General features: G+C 49.0%; 1 protein-coding gene across 2 annotated transcripts; it reads right to left on the bottom strand.

Moving 5' to 3' along the window:
* Positions 1 to 4,641: 4,641 nt before the first annotated feature.
* Positions 4,642 to 15,693, bottom strand: ABCF2 (ATP binding cassette subfamily F member 2). 2 transcript variants are annotated; one of them, XM_035554265.1, is made up of 15 exons: positions 15,563 to 15,693; positions 15,112 to 15,285; positions 12,201 to 12,413; positions 11,232 to 11,414; positions 10,740 to 10,911; positions 10,491 to 10,586; positions 9,212 to 9,314; positions 9,029 to 9,124; positions 8,810 to 8,929; positions 8,252 to 8,341; positions 7,911 to 8,021; positions 7,622 to 7,684; positions 7,042 to 7,170; positions 5,997 to 6,200; positions 4,642 to 5,252 (listed from the first exon to the last, which is right to left on the bottom strand). In XM_035554265.1, exons 2-15 carry the CDS (start codon positions 15,263 to 15,265, stop codon positions 5,115 to 5,117), a joined length of 1,872 nt encoding a protein of 623 aa, XP_035410158.1. In that variant the 5' UTR covers positions 15,266 to 15,285; positions 15,563 to 15,693; the 3' UTR covers positions 4,642 to 5,114. The 2 variants fall into 2 exon arrangements, with proteins under 2 accessions (XP_035410158.1, XP_035410159.1); XM_035554266.2 differs by lacking the exon at positions 15,563 to 15,693 and having other exon boundaries at positions 15,112 to 15,399.
* Positions 15,694 to 15,720: the final 27 nt, after the last annotated feature.

Raw genomic sequence — 15,720 nt, forward strand, 5'->3', positions numbered from 1 at the left:
TAGGCTGCGCCAGGGAAAAAAGAAAAACAAAAAGCACAGCAACATAGTAGAGCTGTGTTACTTTAGTCTGAAGAGAAGAGAAAATGAAGCCTTTCTCTCAGCAGGCACCAAAACATATATTTTGCAAAACTGCAATACTAATATAGCTAATACTAATATAGCTCCAGCTGAGGGGACGTCCATATCTCTGCAATGCCCTGCACACTGTCTCCTATGCAAGGGCTTACATTATATTGCTCACATGGCAAATCTTTAGCAAATGACATCTTCCAAGGGCTGAGTTTGGGAGACATACTGCATCAGTCACTCTGTCAGTAGGGCCAATAGCATTTCACTGAATTCAGTTTTGTTCTAGGCCTGTCCTCGTGGGGAGGCATCTGATGGCCCATCCCTAGTGCAAATAGAAGTCACAGTGACAGAGGGGTTTCTTGCACTCATCAACTGAAATGTGAATGAACATGTGGGACATGCATGCCAGCACATCTGTGGAGGGGAATGGGAGGAGAGAAATGGGAATGTGGAGGCTTGGGCACAGAAGGTAAGAGGTAGCAGGATCCTTCTGGGAATAGAAGTAGCATATACACTGATGTCCGTCAACATCAAGAGACAGTGGATGATTCATACTGGGAGTAAGGAGCAAGCAACATCACCGCTTTTCTTTTGTAAGAGGCCATGCACTGGTTAGGTACAGCACAGGGCTTCCCCCTCTGATGTATGTTCTACCCACCAAATGATTTACCAAGCTGTAAATGGCAGAGATGCTTTAGCTGGGTGCAGAGTGTTCACTGTGACTGGAACAATTTACCTTTTCCATCAGTCAGAGCACACAGAAGATCTCCAATGCTAAAGAAGTTTTTATGTGTTATAAGTGATACCTGTCCCCAGCTGCAGCTGTGTCTGGCATTGGCAGTTATACACACATATTTTTTGTCTGTATTGTTTTTATTGTATTGGTTTTTTTTTTTTGAGAAAATTTTAAGTTAGAAGGAAACCCTTTGGTGGACGTGGATCAGTGACAGCATTGAACACTGTGATCCATCGTATAGCAAGGATGGAAGCTCATCCACTGAGCAGTATAGTCAAATTTGTGTTTCCATATTTATGGAATTAACACGTTCTTACTACTTTTACACAAATCTGTTTCCTTATATTGCATGTGCTAGTGGCTGTCCATTCTGGAAGCTGTGTGTTTGGCTTGACTCATCCTTGTGCTATTTTTGTGGTGTATGTATTGACCACAGTGATGAGGGAATCACACAACTGTACTTGAAGTTATATCTGCCACTTCTAGTTGTAGCTGTGTTATAGGCAACTTCTCTTTTAGACTACAGGCAAGAGCAATTGTGCAGAGGCTCTAGGACAGTTCTTTTGTAGGAGTTACCATTCAAACAGATAAGGAGCAATTTTCTTAATTTGTCTAGATACAGTTTTGCTTTTGTGCATGATTAGACAAGCCCTAGCTGAAACACTGCAAAGTGCCATTGCCCTGGCTAGTGTCTGCCTCTCACACAGCAATCAGTACTCCAGGACATACGTCTGCCAGAGCTGCTTCAGTGCAGTCTAACAAACTGCCAGCACTGAACAGGTTTAAATCAAGGCTGAAAAACTAGACTGCTAAAACATGCACAGATATTCAATTTTACAAATCCTGGCATACTGTGACCTCTAGTGCATTTAGAGCTACTTTTGCTTTGAACATGTAGCTATGGACTTGTTTGCTAAATCAGAAATCTGTCTGCAACTCAGAATTTATTCTCTTGCTTTGTAGCAGCAGACAGCTAACATAACTCTCCTATTTGCTTGTGATGCTTTTACTCAGGTGGGCAGCTGAGCTCCACCACAACCACTCTCTCACTCCTGCTCCTCAAAGGGAGGAGGAGAAAAGAGAGGAGGAGAAAATACGATGAAAAGGGCTCAAGCGTTGAGATAAGGACAGGGAGATCACTCAACAATTATCATCACAGGCAAAACAGATGCAGCATAAGGAGATTAATGAAATTTATTACCTATTACTAACAAACTAGAGCAGCAAGAAACTAAAAAAAAAAAAAAACTAAAAAAACATCTCCCCTCCACCCAACCTCTTCTATGTCCTCCCCCTGAGCGGCACAGGGTAACTGAGTGGGGGCTGTGGTCAGTCCCTGATGCATTGTCTCTGCCGCTCCTTCACCTGCCCCTGCTCCCCATGGGGTCTCTCCCACAGGATGCCGTCCTTCCCAAACTGAGCCTGTGGGGGCTGCCCACAGGCAGCAGCAGCTCTTCAAGAACCGCTCCCACAGGGCTCCGTACCACGGGGTCCATCCCCCAGGAGCAAACTGCTCCAGCACGGGTCCCCCACGGGTGGCAGCTCCCCCCAGACCCCCTGCTCCTGCGTGGGCTCCTCTCCACGGGCTGCAGCTCCGGCCCGGGGCCTGCTCCTGCGGGGGCTCTCCATGGGCCACAGCCTCCTCCAGGCCACATCCACCTGCTCCACCGGGGGCTCCTCCACGGGGGGGCTGCAGCGTGGAGATCTGCTCCGTGTGGGACCCATGGGTGCAGGGGGACAGCCTGCTCCACCAGGGGCCTCTCCACAGGCCGCAGGGGAACTTCTGCTCCGGTGCATGGAGCACGTCCTCCCCCTCCTTCACTGACCTTGGTGTCTGCAAGGCTGTTTCTCACTCCTCGCTCTCCCAGCTGCTGTTGTGCAGCAGTTTTTTTCCCTTTCTTAACTCTGCTTTCCCAGGGGTGCAAACAACATTGTTTGTTGGTCCAGCTCTGGGCAGCAGCGGGTCCCTTTGGAGCTGTCTGGAACCGTCTCTTACCTAACATGGAGCAGCTTCTGCTTTCTTCTCACAGAGGCCACCCCTGCAGCCCCCAACTACCAAAACCTTGTCATGTAAACCCAATACATTGCTCCATCGCCTACAAGAGTTCTCCAACTACTGTCCATCACGCTTGCTCTCTCATCCCAATATTCCTATGCCCTCCTCAGAATTTACCACTCCCAAAGAATTCAGTCTAAGATTATAACCTGCATTTATTATTGCCACCATGGCCCTTGACTACACAGATGTGAAATGTAGTAATAGAGTCACTGCCAAGCCTTTACTAAGAATAAGCAACAGCAAAAGGAACAGCTATAGCCTCAGGCAAGACTTCCAGACATCATCATTCTCATAGCTACTTTGCAACCCTTTTCAACTCACCAACATCTTTTTAAAACCTAGAGAGCAGAACTAACAAAAACTTGCATTCATCAATTCTCATTTTAAATTCTGTGCTACCAGTCAGTCTTTACCTCACTTACTTGTGTGCAGTTTGCTTTTTCTCCATCACTACCTCTGTTAGCTTCCAGGTACCACACTATGACATATTCATTCAAGTGACCTTTCAGTGCAATCTAGACTTTTCTGCAAAGCTAACTTAAACAGCATTTATATTAATCTGCATTATTTTCTTAGAAAACACTTTTTTTCCCCCCCTCAATCTCCAATCATTGCTAGAAACACTGAAAAAAACTAAATGTTCTGCAGTATCTACTGGAAGCAGCTCCCCCTAGGACATTTGTCCTGTGGATGATACACAGTGCTTCTACAGCAGCAGTCTACAACTTGGATGGTCCCTTTGGAAAAAAGCAAGGGAATACTTTCATAGAATAGCTCGGGTTGGAAGGGACACCTTAAAGATCGTCTGACTCCAAACCCCCTGTTCATGGGCAGGGAAGATTTTTTTGAGCAAAATTACTTTGCTCAAAAGGCCAGAGCCACAGACAGTTGGCATCTGAGAAAGTACAACTACATTTTTGTCTTGTTCTTCAAATTCTCTGTCAACATGTCCTGTTGGAATAGGTTATTGGATTACGTGAACCTTTCACATGACCAGTGCTGCCACACTCGTGTGTCATAAGTAATGAAAATGATAACTCATGATCTTAAGAATGTATTTAGTTTGATTTGCTACTTTTTTTCTTAAGTGTCTTCTCATTGTTTTAAAAACACATGAAGAAGTATTTTATTCAAGAAATTATTCAAGCTGCTGTGGCAAAGTGCAGTTTAAACAACTTTTCTAAAAAAATGTTAAAAACGACAAAAAAAAGTTAAACTAACTTTAGCTGATTAGTTTTGTTTAGTTAAACCTGGAAAGAAGAAATAATTAATTCATAGTTCAAAAATCCTGATTTAATAAGAGCCTCATATTAGACCCATAGAATTCAAGGTGAAGGAAAAAACATGCATTTAAGTTGCTCTGTTGTAGAGAACAAGCCCTGGTATTCTATAGATCTACATTGACTCTCTAATTTCCAATCTTCAGAACCCTTTCAAAGTTGTATTTATTAACAAGCAAAAAAATTAAAAAAAAAAAAAAAAGCATGTGTGGCTTGCTCCCTCTTCTGTCATTATCTGGAAAACCCAGCATTCAACATGTGGATTAGCAGTTTTCCTAGCTGCAAGGATCGCCGTACTCTGCTCTGTACAATTCCAGAGCTCAGTACTCACACCTTCATTTATATCACAAATTCTGGTCATAAGAAGAGGACTTTGGTAATAGTAAAGAAACAAACCTTCACTTCATATTAGAGAGCCCTGCATCCTTACTCGTAAAGCTCGGTACTGGCTGATTTGCCCCAGCATGCCCCAATAACTACTACAGCTCACAAAACAAGACTGTTCTTCCCTCTTTATTGACTGATGGATTCTCAGGCAGATCTGTTAATTACACTGTTAAATAATAGTTAAAAACAAACCAAGGCCAGAGGAGTTTGAAGTGAAGTATCTAAACTGAAGCAGAAATTGGGAAGGAGGAGGCAGGGTAAGCTGGGCTGGGGTCTCCACTTCTGTATCACTGCAACTCAGACACCCTAACTGCCACGACCCCAGACCGTTAGATTCCAAGGCCTGGCTCAGATGGGACATCATCTAAATATGGAAATGGTTGCCCAAATGCAGCCAGATCAGGAGAGAAGAGATCTGTCCAGATACAGAGGTGCAAGGCAAGTCAAGGGGAAGCAGTATTGCAGCAATCCTAGAACACAGCCACAGAGATAGCAGCAGAGTCCCATTCCAGTCGGCAGGTGAGTGAGTCATGTTGGCCACTGTCAGTCTCCACAGAGAGCACCTGACCGACTGCTCTAGAGCTCACACATTGTGGGTCTTTTTGGTGAGCTGTGGATCTTCATCCACCAACTTTGACTTGAGATGTTCCTTATAGGCGAGGATGTCACCTTGCCACTTTGTGATTGTCTGCTTCTCACAGACCCAGATCTCCTGCGCAACCTGGAAGCAAATACACAAGGAAAGGGAGGTTTATAGTGCAGCATTTTATAATTTTACCGAAAATATAAAATAACCAAAATCTACTCTCTGAAGGAGAGTCTATTAAGCAAGGAGTCTATTAAGTTTCACACATTTGACTACCAAAGAAAGATATCTGCAGTGAAATATCCCACCTGGAGTTTTCTGAATAATTTATACAGGATTTTAGAACTAACAGTCCTTGAACCCTCCACATTTTTTTTTGTTCATGGAATAAGAAGAAATTCACTTCCTGCTAAGGTGGGAATTAGAAAAGGTAGTTCTTGACATGAACTACCTGGATATGCTGCACTGAAAAATAAAATTGTATCTGAACTTGCAGACAAAGCTATAGTTGATAAATCAGCACCTGACATTTCTGTGTATATGGAGTGACTTCCTTAACCTGTACAGATTGAGTGATAAAGAAAACTGCTAGAACTACTCCAGTATCATTTAAAACAATCTAGTTAAAGCCTCCACATGTCATGATTTCCATTTAACTTATTCTTCACTTTTAGCATTTTTTTTTTCTTTCACATGCCTAAATGTTTTCCAAGGCTAGGTAATTATTCCACATGCACATGGCAAGGGAATCATATGCAGTGCTATTTTTCACTCACACATCTTTTCAGGATAAGGAACAGCTGAAAACAGCTGAAAACATCTTGCTTTAATTACTCAGTGTTGGAAAGTTGGTTTGCCAAAATTCACCACTCTTCTTACCTGCTGGATGAGTCTGAAGTCATGGCTGACGAGCATCATTCCTCCTTCAAATTCATTGATAGCATCTGCCAGAGCATCTATCGTTTCTATGTCCAAATGGTTGGTGGGTTCATCGAGGAAAAGCATGTGAGGATTCTGCCAGGCCAGCCATGCAAAGCACACACGGCACTTCTGCCCATCAGAGAGGTTCCGAATGGGGCTCACCTGACAAACACAGACACTATTTGCAGCTCTGCAGGGTACCTTATAGCACCAGTTCCTAGACACCACACTGACCACAAAATATTCACAGTTCAAACTATGTTTGCTGCAGCTACATGACACAAGAGGACAAACGTAGGCTTACAACTAGACTGGGCTTCCTTTACCAGTAAAACAAGTGAATTCCAGAGGCTTCTGAAAAAGGGGTGTCCATAGCAAGACTCAGCTTGTGTTAGAGGTTCCAAAGGAAAGCTAATTGAGATCTGCCTAATGTTCATTGCATCCTGACAAAAGCCTAAACCTACTCTCAACCTCTTGAGTGACAAATGGAGAAGAACAGTGTAAAAATCAAGGCTAACTGCAATGATAATGACAACTCCCACCAAAATGTAATATACAGGAGCGTGGCGTGTTTAGAGTTAGAGCACCACTAGAGATTCTACACTCATTTGCTTGAACCATGTGTTCCCCACACCCAGCTGAGAATATGTTCTGGCATTTCTGACTGGCATTCATCTCAGAAATAGAGATAAGCAAGCTAGTTCAAGTAATAATTAAAATATAATTGAGGCTAGCACTATGCCACAACCTGTCTTCCTTCACCTGGGTTCCGAGGAGGTCACCCATTCCAACCCACACATTGCTGCAACGCAAAGTAAGTTACTGTGAGCCATGAGTTATTTTTTCTCCAATTTTAAAGGCAGAGATGGAAAAACCATTTAGATGCTGTGGTGCACCATGCTGTATACTGCATCACACTGTCAGGTATCTGTAGAACAACAGAAAATGCAACAGCTCTACTTCCCTAATGCATACGAAGAAAACCTCAACAGCTCATACTGACCTGCTGCTTCCCTGTCAGACCATATCTGCCAATGATTTTTCTCATCTCCTCCTTCTCCTTGATCTCCGGGTAGCATTTCAGCATGTACTCCAAGGGTGAGAGGTCTAAATCCAATTGCTCTTGCAAGTGCTAACAGAAAACAAAAGCCAGCTTCAGGCTGTGCATGCCACCCATCTCCCCCCTTATACCTCTCTGGTGCCAGCAAAGCAGCAGAATCCACGAGTTGATAATCCCACCCCTGGCACATTCACTCTGCCGAAACATTATGGAAGCAGTCTCCATTTCAGGAGCAGGAGTGCTGCTTCAGAATAGCAGGCTTGTCCAACATCAAGCTTGGGCAACCATCTCTCCAGTAAAAGGTGAGAGGCTAAACGAAAAGGACCACAGCAAGCCTCTTTTCAGGGCAAGAACATTGGCTAGAGTCCATTCTGCCAAAAGAACAGTTCCCTCCCCAAGCTCAAGGCATAGAAAAGCAGCAGCAGGATGGGCCTTAGAAGCAGAAATAGAGGGACAAGATTCCCCATTCCTGTCAGCTTTTTCCTCAGCATTTCATGTCCGTGGTAGTTGCTATAGGGAGTACCTGGTGGTATCTACCAATCTTTACATGTGAGTGCTTGCGGATCATCCCATCTGTGGGCAGCAGCTAAAAAGAGAAGATAGAAGTATTTCACCATGAAATCCCTTCTTTCACTGTATGCCAGCCCTCTGTATGTCTGAACATACAGCATGACAGAAAAAGCCCTATACTGCAGCAAGACTTCAGGATTTCCAAAGTCTGATAGGGGTGTTCTCATAAATAAATGCAGCTTCATTGAAGACTACCCAAAGAATAAAGGGCCAGAACAGGGTAGACAATGCTGGGAGCATACCTCTCCTGTGAGCAGTTTCAGCAGTGTTGACTTTCCAGCTCCGTTGGGTCCAACAAGAGCTACACGGGTATCCAGGTCAATCCCAAACTCCAAGTTATTATAGATCCATGGCTGCAAACCACATAAATTATGACATATTATGCCTTTCCATTATTACCTAGACTCTCCATGCTGCACCTGTAAAGCTCTGTCTTCAGCAGACTCAGCATTAACACTGACAAGAAATCTGATCCACTGGTGATATGCTGCAGCCTGATTAGAAAGCTTACCCAAAAGCCCCCATTACAAGGCAGAGGATACAAGTAAACTCCATACAACCCATGCACACTCCCTATACTCACCCCGTCCTTGGTGTATTTGAAGCTTACATTCTGCACCATGATGACAGGAGGGGGGATTTTTCCACAGGGAGGGAAATAGAATGACAAAGTCTGTCAACACAGAATATCCACTTGTTAGACACCCTGGAGCACATACAGATCAATCCCTTTATTTCACTCCCTGTTCCCTCTGGCAACTCACTCACAGGTTTATCTGCTGGCTAATGATTCCCTATTTCTTTTCCTTTGAAGCAAATGGGTGCTTATACTCTTCAAGCTAGCAGGAGCTGCTTTGAGCATCCTCCCTGATCTTCTCCAACTTTCAGACATTCATTTCTGTGTCTACAAAATGGCCTTACTGGTACGACAAATCCCCTTCTCTTCGTTGGAAAAAAAAAAAAAAGTCTCCTCTTTCCACTCTTCAGCTGTACCCTATCTTCAGTACAGGAATCTGGAAGGGAATCCTACTTTTGCTCTCAGCTGTGTCAGCCATTCCTGCCAACAGCTAAAGTTCATTTTGCTTATCTAGCCCAAGTTTCCTACACTGATCTCTAGATGCAATCCCACGTTTGATCCCACCTTATCGTTCACCACTCTCTCTGTCAATCCAGAAGCCATCATTTTTTGAAGGGTCTTCTCCTTGCTCTGAGCTTGCCTGGCCAGTTTTGCACTACCATGACCAAATCGCGCAATGTAATTCTGCAACAAAATACAGAGTTAGCCAAAAGCCATGATACAAAGGCTAGAGAGGTGTATGGCTGCATAGGCAGAAAGATGTTCATGCAGCTAGGCAGATACCTTCATGTGAGCAATCTGATCTTGTTCCCAGTGGAAACGCTTCATTTGATTTTCTTCTAGTTCCAAGCGAGTCTTTACATACTGATCATAATTTCCCTAAAGAGAGGGACCACAAAACATCAGACATGCCCCAGAGGTCAGCTCCTCTGTTTTTGTTAGTTGCACAAGACACCATTCACTCACTGTGTAGTACTTCAGTTTGCGGTTGTGCATGTGGATTATGTTGGTGCAGACACCATTCAAGAAGTCCTGGGAGTGGGATATCAGCACAAGGATCCGCTTGAACCTGTGGCACCACAAAACTTAATAGAGACTAAGCTAGGAAAAGAATTGCTTGTTGGCCCTGATGGTGACAAAGGATTTACATGCAACAGATCTCTCTTGTTTACAGCCAGATTAAGAACAAAAAGATAGAAGCCTTAGAGATACTTTAGGAAATCTGCAGTAAAGCAGCGATGACCAGCTTTCTAATACATCCTTCACCATAAGGCACTCTTCATCCATATTAATGAAGAGTCGAGAGCTGGCTACCTCTGTGGTGGATTACTACTGCTACTGATGCAGAACTCCACTGGTGTCACACTTCTTAGAAGTTTCAACCTTTGCTTCTCATTTTCACCTTTTTACAGACTACCATCTCTTAGGTTCTCTATCACAGGTTCCTTTCCAAGTTTGTAAAATGACTGGCTAATGCCTCCTCCCAAAAAGAGAGAGGTTCAAATTCAAATTTCCTAAAACACCTGATATATAAAACAGACAAAATGTTCAACTGACACAGCTGAAAGAATAACCTCTGCAAATGAAAAGCCCTTCTCATGTGCTTATATGCACAGTCCTTTTAACACACAACCCAAATAACCTAGACTTCACAGCTATTCCTAAATCTTTTGCCTTAAGCATTAACATTTTAACTTTATTTAATAAAAACCAGTTGCATCCACATACTAGAACAAGATGAAACCAACAAACGCAGACACTACAGTTGGTGAAGAGAAAAACAATATGCAAAAAGCTGAGCTGGAGGCCAGGTCTAGAAAGTTTACACTACTGGTACAGCACACGGTGCTGGTACACGCCTCCCAGGTCTGCTCCTGGCTTTCAGGAAGTAAGTTTAACCTGTACCAGTATTTCTCACTTTTTTCACTAAGGAAGAGACAGACTTATCTTGAATTCATTACCCTTGCATCAAGAACCGTTCTGCAAAAACATGTAGCAGCAAGCACAAGGTATCATAGAATCATAGAAACACAGGGTTGGAAGGACCTACAAGTCCAACCGCCCTCCTATCACCAATACTACCCACTAAGCTACTAAAAATATGTAAGTATAATTAGTAATGCAGTATAGTTACATAGCCAGAAGAACTATAGACAGTTACTCCTGTAGCACTTGCTCACATGCTGACAAGATGTTCCAGCAGAAAACTACAACCTATGGAAGCTGCAAACTCCTTCATGCTTACGTTTTCAGCTCTTCTTCCAACCACACACAGGCATCCAAGTCAAGGTGGTTTGTGGGTTCATCTAGCAGCAGCATGAATGGACGAATGAAGAGGGCTCTAAAAGGAGAGGGGAGATGACAGCACAGGGTAAATGCAGGTACCCAAAGTCTCTCTGCTCTCCTCTGAGTTCTTAGAACTGCGTTTGTGGCTTTGCAGCATCAGGATCAGACAGGCATTTTCCCAGGAGGCAGCCGGCAGTATACCACTCACCTAGCAAGAGCCACCCTCATTCGCCAGCCACCACTAAAGTCCTTCAGCTTCTTCCTCTGCATGGCTGGTGTAAACCCCAGGCCGTGCAGGATACGTGAGGCCCGTGCTTCTGCCTTGTCAGCGTCCAGCTCCTCCAGACGTTCATACAACTCCATGAGTTTCTCACACTCCGCTGAAAAAGAGCCTGTCAGCACTTCTAACAGTAATTGGCTCTCAGCTGCACATCTATACAGCTGAGAAAGCTCATAGTCCATCTGCTTCACCACTATTCAGCCCCATCCACTCCTATGACTTAGACGCTTCTTAAGAAGTCACACTGGATAATTGGATAATTTCATCTAAAGAAGTGGACTTTTCAACTAGTACCGGGCAGCTGGGAGAAAAAGTAATATGTAAAAACTCTGCCAAGGAACCCAAGTAAGACCCTTTCTTCAGTGGGAAGGGAAAGTGGAGGAAATGTCCCTTGTCCACAGGGACTCTGAAAAGCTTTACCATCCTCATGAGCCAGACGCTCTGCCTCTCGTTCTAACATGGCTCTCTCTGTATCCACCTCCATCACACATTGTAGAGGGGTCTTGTCACTGGGAGGCATCTCTCGGGTCAGGTGATAGATGTCAATGTGCTCTGGAATGGGCACTTCTCGTTTCCCAATAGCTGACAAAAGCATGGATTTCCCTGTGTGCAGACAGACACTCCACAATTATTTGTATTCAGTAAGATATGTCACAAAGAAACAGACAAAATGCAGTCAGATCCTGCTGATTCCCTCCTTTTCCAACCCAAGAAAATCCCTAGGAATTTCTTGCCCATGAGGAATTAGAGACTTAGCAGAGCCACTGCAGTTCAGCCCTTACCCAGACTTAGGGAGCTGTATTTCCGCTGTGTATTTCCTGCTGTCTAACCAGGTCTAACATCTGTTACCAAGGCACCAGACTCTACAGACTTCTACCATGTAGGAAAGTAACGCACTCATCACTAGAGAACCTGAAATCACCTCATCACTCTTACTAGCTCATCGATTACACCCATATTCTGCATCTCTCTAGGTACAGCACCATCTTCTCCAGAGATTATACAGCTGTTTTCCCATTCAGACTAGATCACACACTCCCTACTCTTCCATACTATGCAAGTTCTCTGGCTAGTAGCATCATCACTGAATTTATTGACACTGTTAAACAAAGCCTCCATACAGGAATCAGACATTCACAGAGCCCAGGCATCCCACTCTACTCTCCACAGAATGAAGTCCAAATGCTTAGTCCAAAGGCAGGATGCAACCTCATAGTCCTAGTAGCAACTGGTCTTGCTGGGTGGGGAGATGTGGGAGGTGAAACCATCGTGTCTAACAGCCCTTTGTCTGGCTTCCAGCATTTACCACCCGAATCCGTCCAGCTTCTCAGCAGCACAGAACCTTCACCGAGCTCCAAGAAACCCATGACTCTGTGCCCTACAGCTTACCAATTCCATTGAGTCCAATCAGGCCGTAGCGCCTCCCAGAATTCAACTCAAGTTTTGTATCACTCAGCAGCTCCTGGCCATGGAAGGTCAGCGAGAGGTTAATGATGTGCACATCAGTGCTGTTGGGATGGGAAGCCAGCACTCCAGTCACAGCACGGGCAGCAGCTTTCTTTAATTCAAAGTCCTCCATCTCCTTCGTAAGAGCATCCACCTCTATATGTAGAGACAGACCAGAAGTATTACTGAATTACAAACACACAAGAACCCCATGGCGGGTGGGGCTGGAACTAGATGATCTTTGAGGTCCCTTCCAACCCAGGCCGTTCTATGATTCCATAAGCCCCTAAACCAATATAAGCAGGACAACAAAAACAACCAGTGTCTCTTTCTACAGAAATATCGAGGAAGCCTAGAAATGATGGTACTCAGTTTTTCAGCTCAGCAAATGGATATAAAATGGACTAAGAGGAACTTTCACCCACTCTAAAAATAATAGCTGACCATTAAAACCCGTTGAGTAGCCAGAACAGCTAACCTGTTATCCATGCACGGTAGGACTATCCCTCAATGCAGAAAGGGCTGGGGCAGGGAAAAGGCTTAAACACTTCTGGTTGCAAGTTTAAGGACAGGGCTGGCCTAAACAGAACTTGGGCAGGGAACAAGCAACAGGAAAGATGTGAGAAGAGAAGCAGCAACATCAGAAGAGGCCCTACCAACTACTAAGATAATGTGTCCATTTGTAGACCCCCCTCTTCCTCTCCTCCTACAGTATAAGCAAATATTTCCTGTCTTGCTAACATTCCATTTGCAGCCCCACGTTACAGCCCGATTTTTACTACTTCGTGAGACCCTGCCTGCCATCTGAAGAAGCAAATAGCATTAAGGATCGTAGCAATGCTCCAGCTGCTCAGAGCAGAATCCTGGTGTTCAGACTGTTGGTGTTCAGGTCAGCAAGGGATACCGCCTGGCTGCCAACATCTCACACAACACCTCACAAATGGCAAAGCCACTTGCCCAGCAAAAACAATGGTCAGCAAGGCAGGACGTGACTTAGCCAAGAAGGAGAAACGATGTAAACTGCACCGGCACGGTACCCCCTTTGAAAGCACCCGCGCTGCAAGTAAACCAGGTACACAAACGAGCAAAGCAGGTGGGCGCAAAGAGGCACGAGGCAGTTTCATCCTGGGCACATAGCTACTGCACAGCGAGCAGCCAGCAAGGAGCGCGCTGCCCTGCCCAGCCCAACGACCTGTCCCCGGGGCTGCTCGAGCCACCAGCCCCGCTGCCCCCCCGGCTCAGCCCCGCTGCCCCCCCCCCCCCGCTCAGCCCCGCTGCCCCCCCCCCCCCGCTCAGCCCCGCTGCCCCCCCCCCCGCTCAGCCCCGCTGCCCCCCCCCCCCCCGCTCAGCCCCGCTGCCCCCCCCCCCCGCTCAGCCCCGCTGCCCCCCCCCCCCCCGCTCAGCCCCGCTGCCCCCCCCCCCGCTCAGCCCCGCTGCCCCCCCCCCCCCCGCTCAGCCCCGCTGCCCCCCCCCCCCGCTCAGCCCCGCTGCCCCCCCCCCCCCGCTCAGCCCCGCTGCCCCCCCCCCCCCGCTCAGCCCCCGCTGCCCCCCCCCCCCCGCTCAGCCCCGCTGCCCCCCCCCCCCCGCTCAGCCCCGCTGCCCCCCCCCCCCCGCTCAGCCCCGCTGCCCCCCCCCCCCGCTCAGCCCCTGCCGCCCCGCGCCCCGCGCTCTCGGAGCGCTCAAAGCGCGTCCCGCGCCGCCGCCGCGCGGCCCAGGCTCCGCCAATAGGAGGGCGACATGCAAAGGAGCCGGGGGAGCGGACGGCGATTGGCCGGCTCGGTCCGGCAGCGGGCGGGGCGGGCGCCGAGACCCCGCCCGGAGCCGGCGGCACGGGGCGGGCACCGGGCGGGCACCGGGCGGGCGCCGCCGGGCTGCGGGCGCCGGGCCGGGGTCACGCTCGGGCACCGACGGGGGGCCTGCGGTCGGAGCCCGGCCGCACAGCGTCCGTGCCGGCGGCACCAGCACGCAGGAGTCTGTGGAGGATCACGGGGGTGCCGGCAACAAACTGGATGCTGGAGACGGCATCTTCCAGCATGCCCCCCGGCCTCGGGCTGCCCCGGATCTCGCACTCGGCGCCTCCTGAAACACCGCACTGCTGACACTGCCTGAAGTCTTCACTGCCTGGAGAAAAACTGGTGTGCCCGACAGTCCATGGGTCACCAGGCAGCTGAACCAAGGACACAAATAAACTATCAGTGAGCTTTACCTTGCCTACTTCGTTTAGGGAGGTTAGGCTCTGCAAACCAGATGCACCCCAGAAAAACGGATGAGGGGAAGTTCATTGCAATATCATTATTTTTAGTTAAGAAACCAGACCCTACAGTGGTTCCTGCAGCGGGAGAAAAAAAAAAAAGGCAGGTCTGGACATCAAATACCAGAAGATCAGGACAGTATCTGCTTGTGAGGGAGATGATGCTATCAGCACCCCCTGTCTTCACTCAGCAAACCTCAAGAGAGAACCTAGGGAACGCTTCAGCCACACACTTTGCACAAAGGCACCGCACAGACTACAGGTGTCCTGCTGGCTCTAAAGGGAGAGAGCAGCTCTGACAGCAGACCCCGCAGCAGGCTCGGTGCAGCACAAGAGCAAGCCCGCAGGGTACTCCATGAGGAAGACCAAGCGTCCCGATTCACCGATTCACGGGCACGAACAGACGCGCACGGCGGCTGCCCACGAGCAGGCCCCAGCTGCACACTCCCCACAGCGCTACCCGGCCGACCCCAGCGCGGCCCCTGGGCAGCGCCCGCCCCACGGGGCGCACCGCCACAGGCCGGGCACCCACCGGCAGCTGCGCTCGGGAGTCCCGGCCGGAGCGGCGGGGCCGGGCAGCACCGCGCCGCGGCCGCCCCTCACCTGGCAGCGCCGTTCCGTTGGCCTCCGGGGGCCGGGCCTCCTGCGGCTCCGTCCCGGCATCGCCGTTCTCCTCCGGGGCGCGGCGGGGCCGCTGCCGGGCCTTAGCCGCCTCCTTCTTCTTGGCCGCCTTCTTCTTGGCCAGGTCCGAGGGCATGGCGGGGCGGAGGGGAGCGGCTGCGGGGCGACACGGGCCGTTAGGCCGCGCCGATCCGGCCCGCACCGGGCCGCCCCGCCCCAGTTCTGCGCCCCGGCCCGGAGCACGCGGCGCCGCCGGGCCCGGCCGAGGGCCGCCCGCCCCCCTCTGGGCCGGCCGCCCGCCCCGCGCCGCCCCACCCGCCCGGCCCGGCCCGGCCCGGCCCGGCCCGGCCCGGCCCGGCCCGCTCCCGCTCCCCCTCCTCCCCCTCCGCCTCCGCCTCCGCCGCCGCGCCAGGCCCGGCCGCGCCGCCCGTACCGGCCGCTCGGCGCTTTCCTTCTGTCGCACCAGGACAGCTGCCACCGCGTGCGCACGCCCCGCCCCCCGGCGCAGCGGCCAATCGGAGCGCGAGGCGTCACCCGCGCCGGGCGGCCGCGCCGCGCTGCGGAGGGGGGGCCGCGCTCCCGCCCCCGGCC

This window comes from Cygnus atratus, chromosome 2 (genome assembly GCF_013377495.2).
Source record: "Cygnus atratus isolate AKBS03 ecotype Queensland, Australia chromosome 2, CAtr_DNAZoo_HiC_assembly, whole genome shotgun sequence".
Taxonomy (NCBI): Eukaryota; Metazoa; Chordata; class Aves; order Anseriformes; family Anatidae; genus Cygnus; species Cygnus atratus.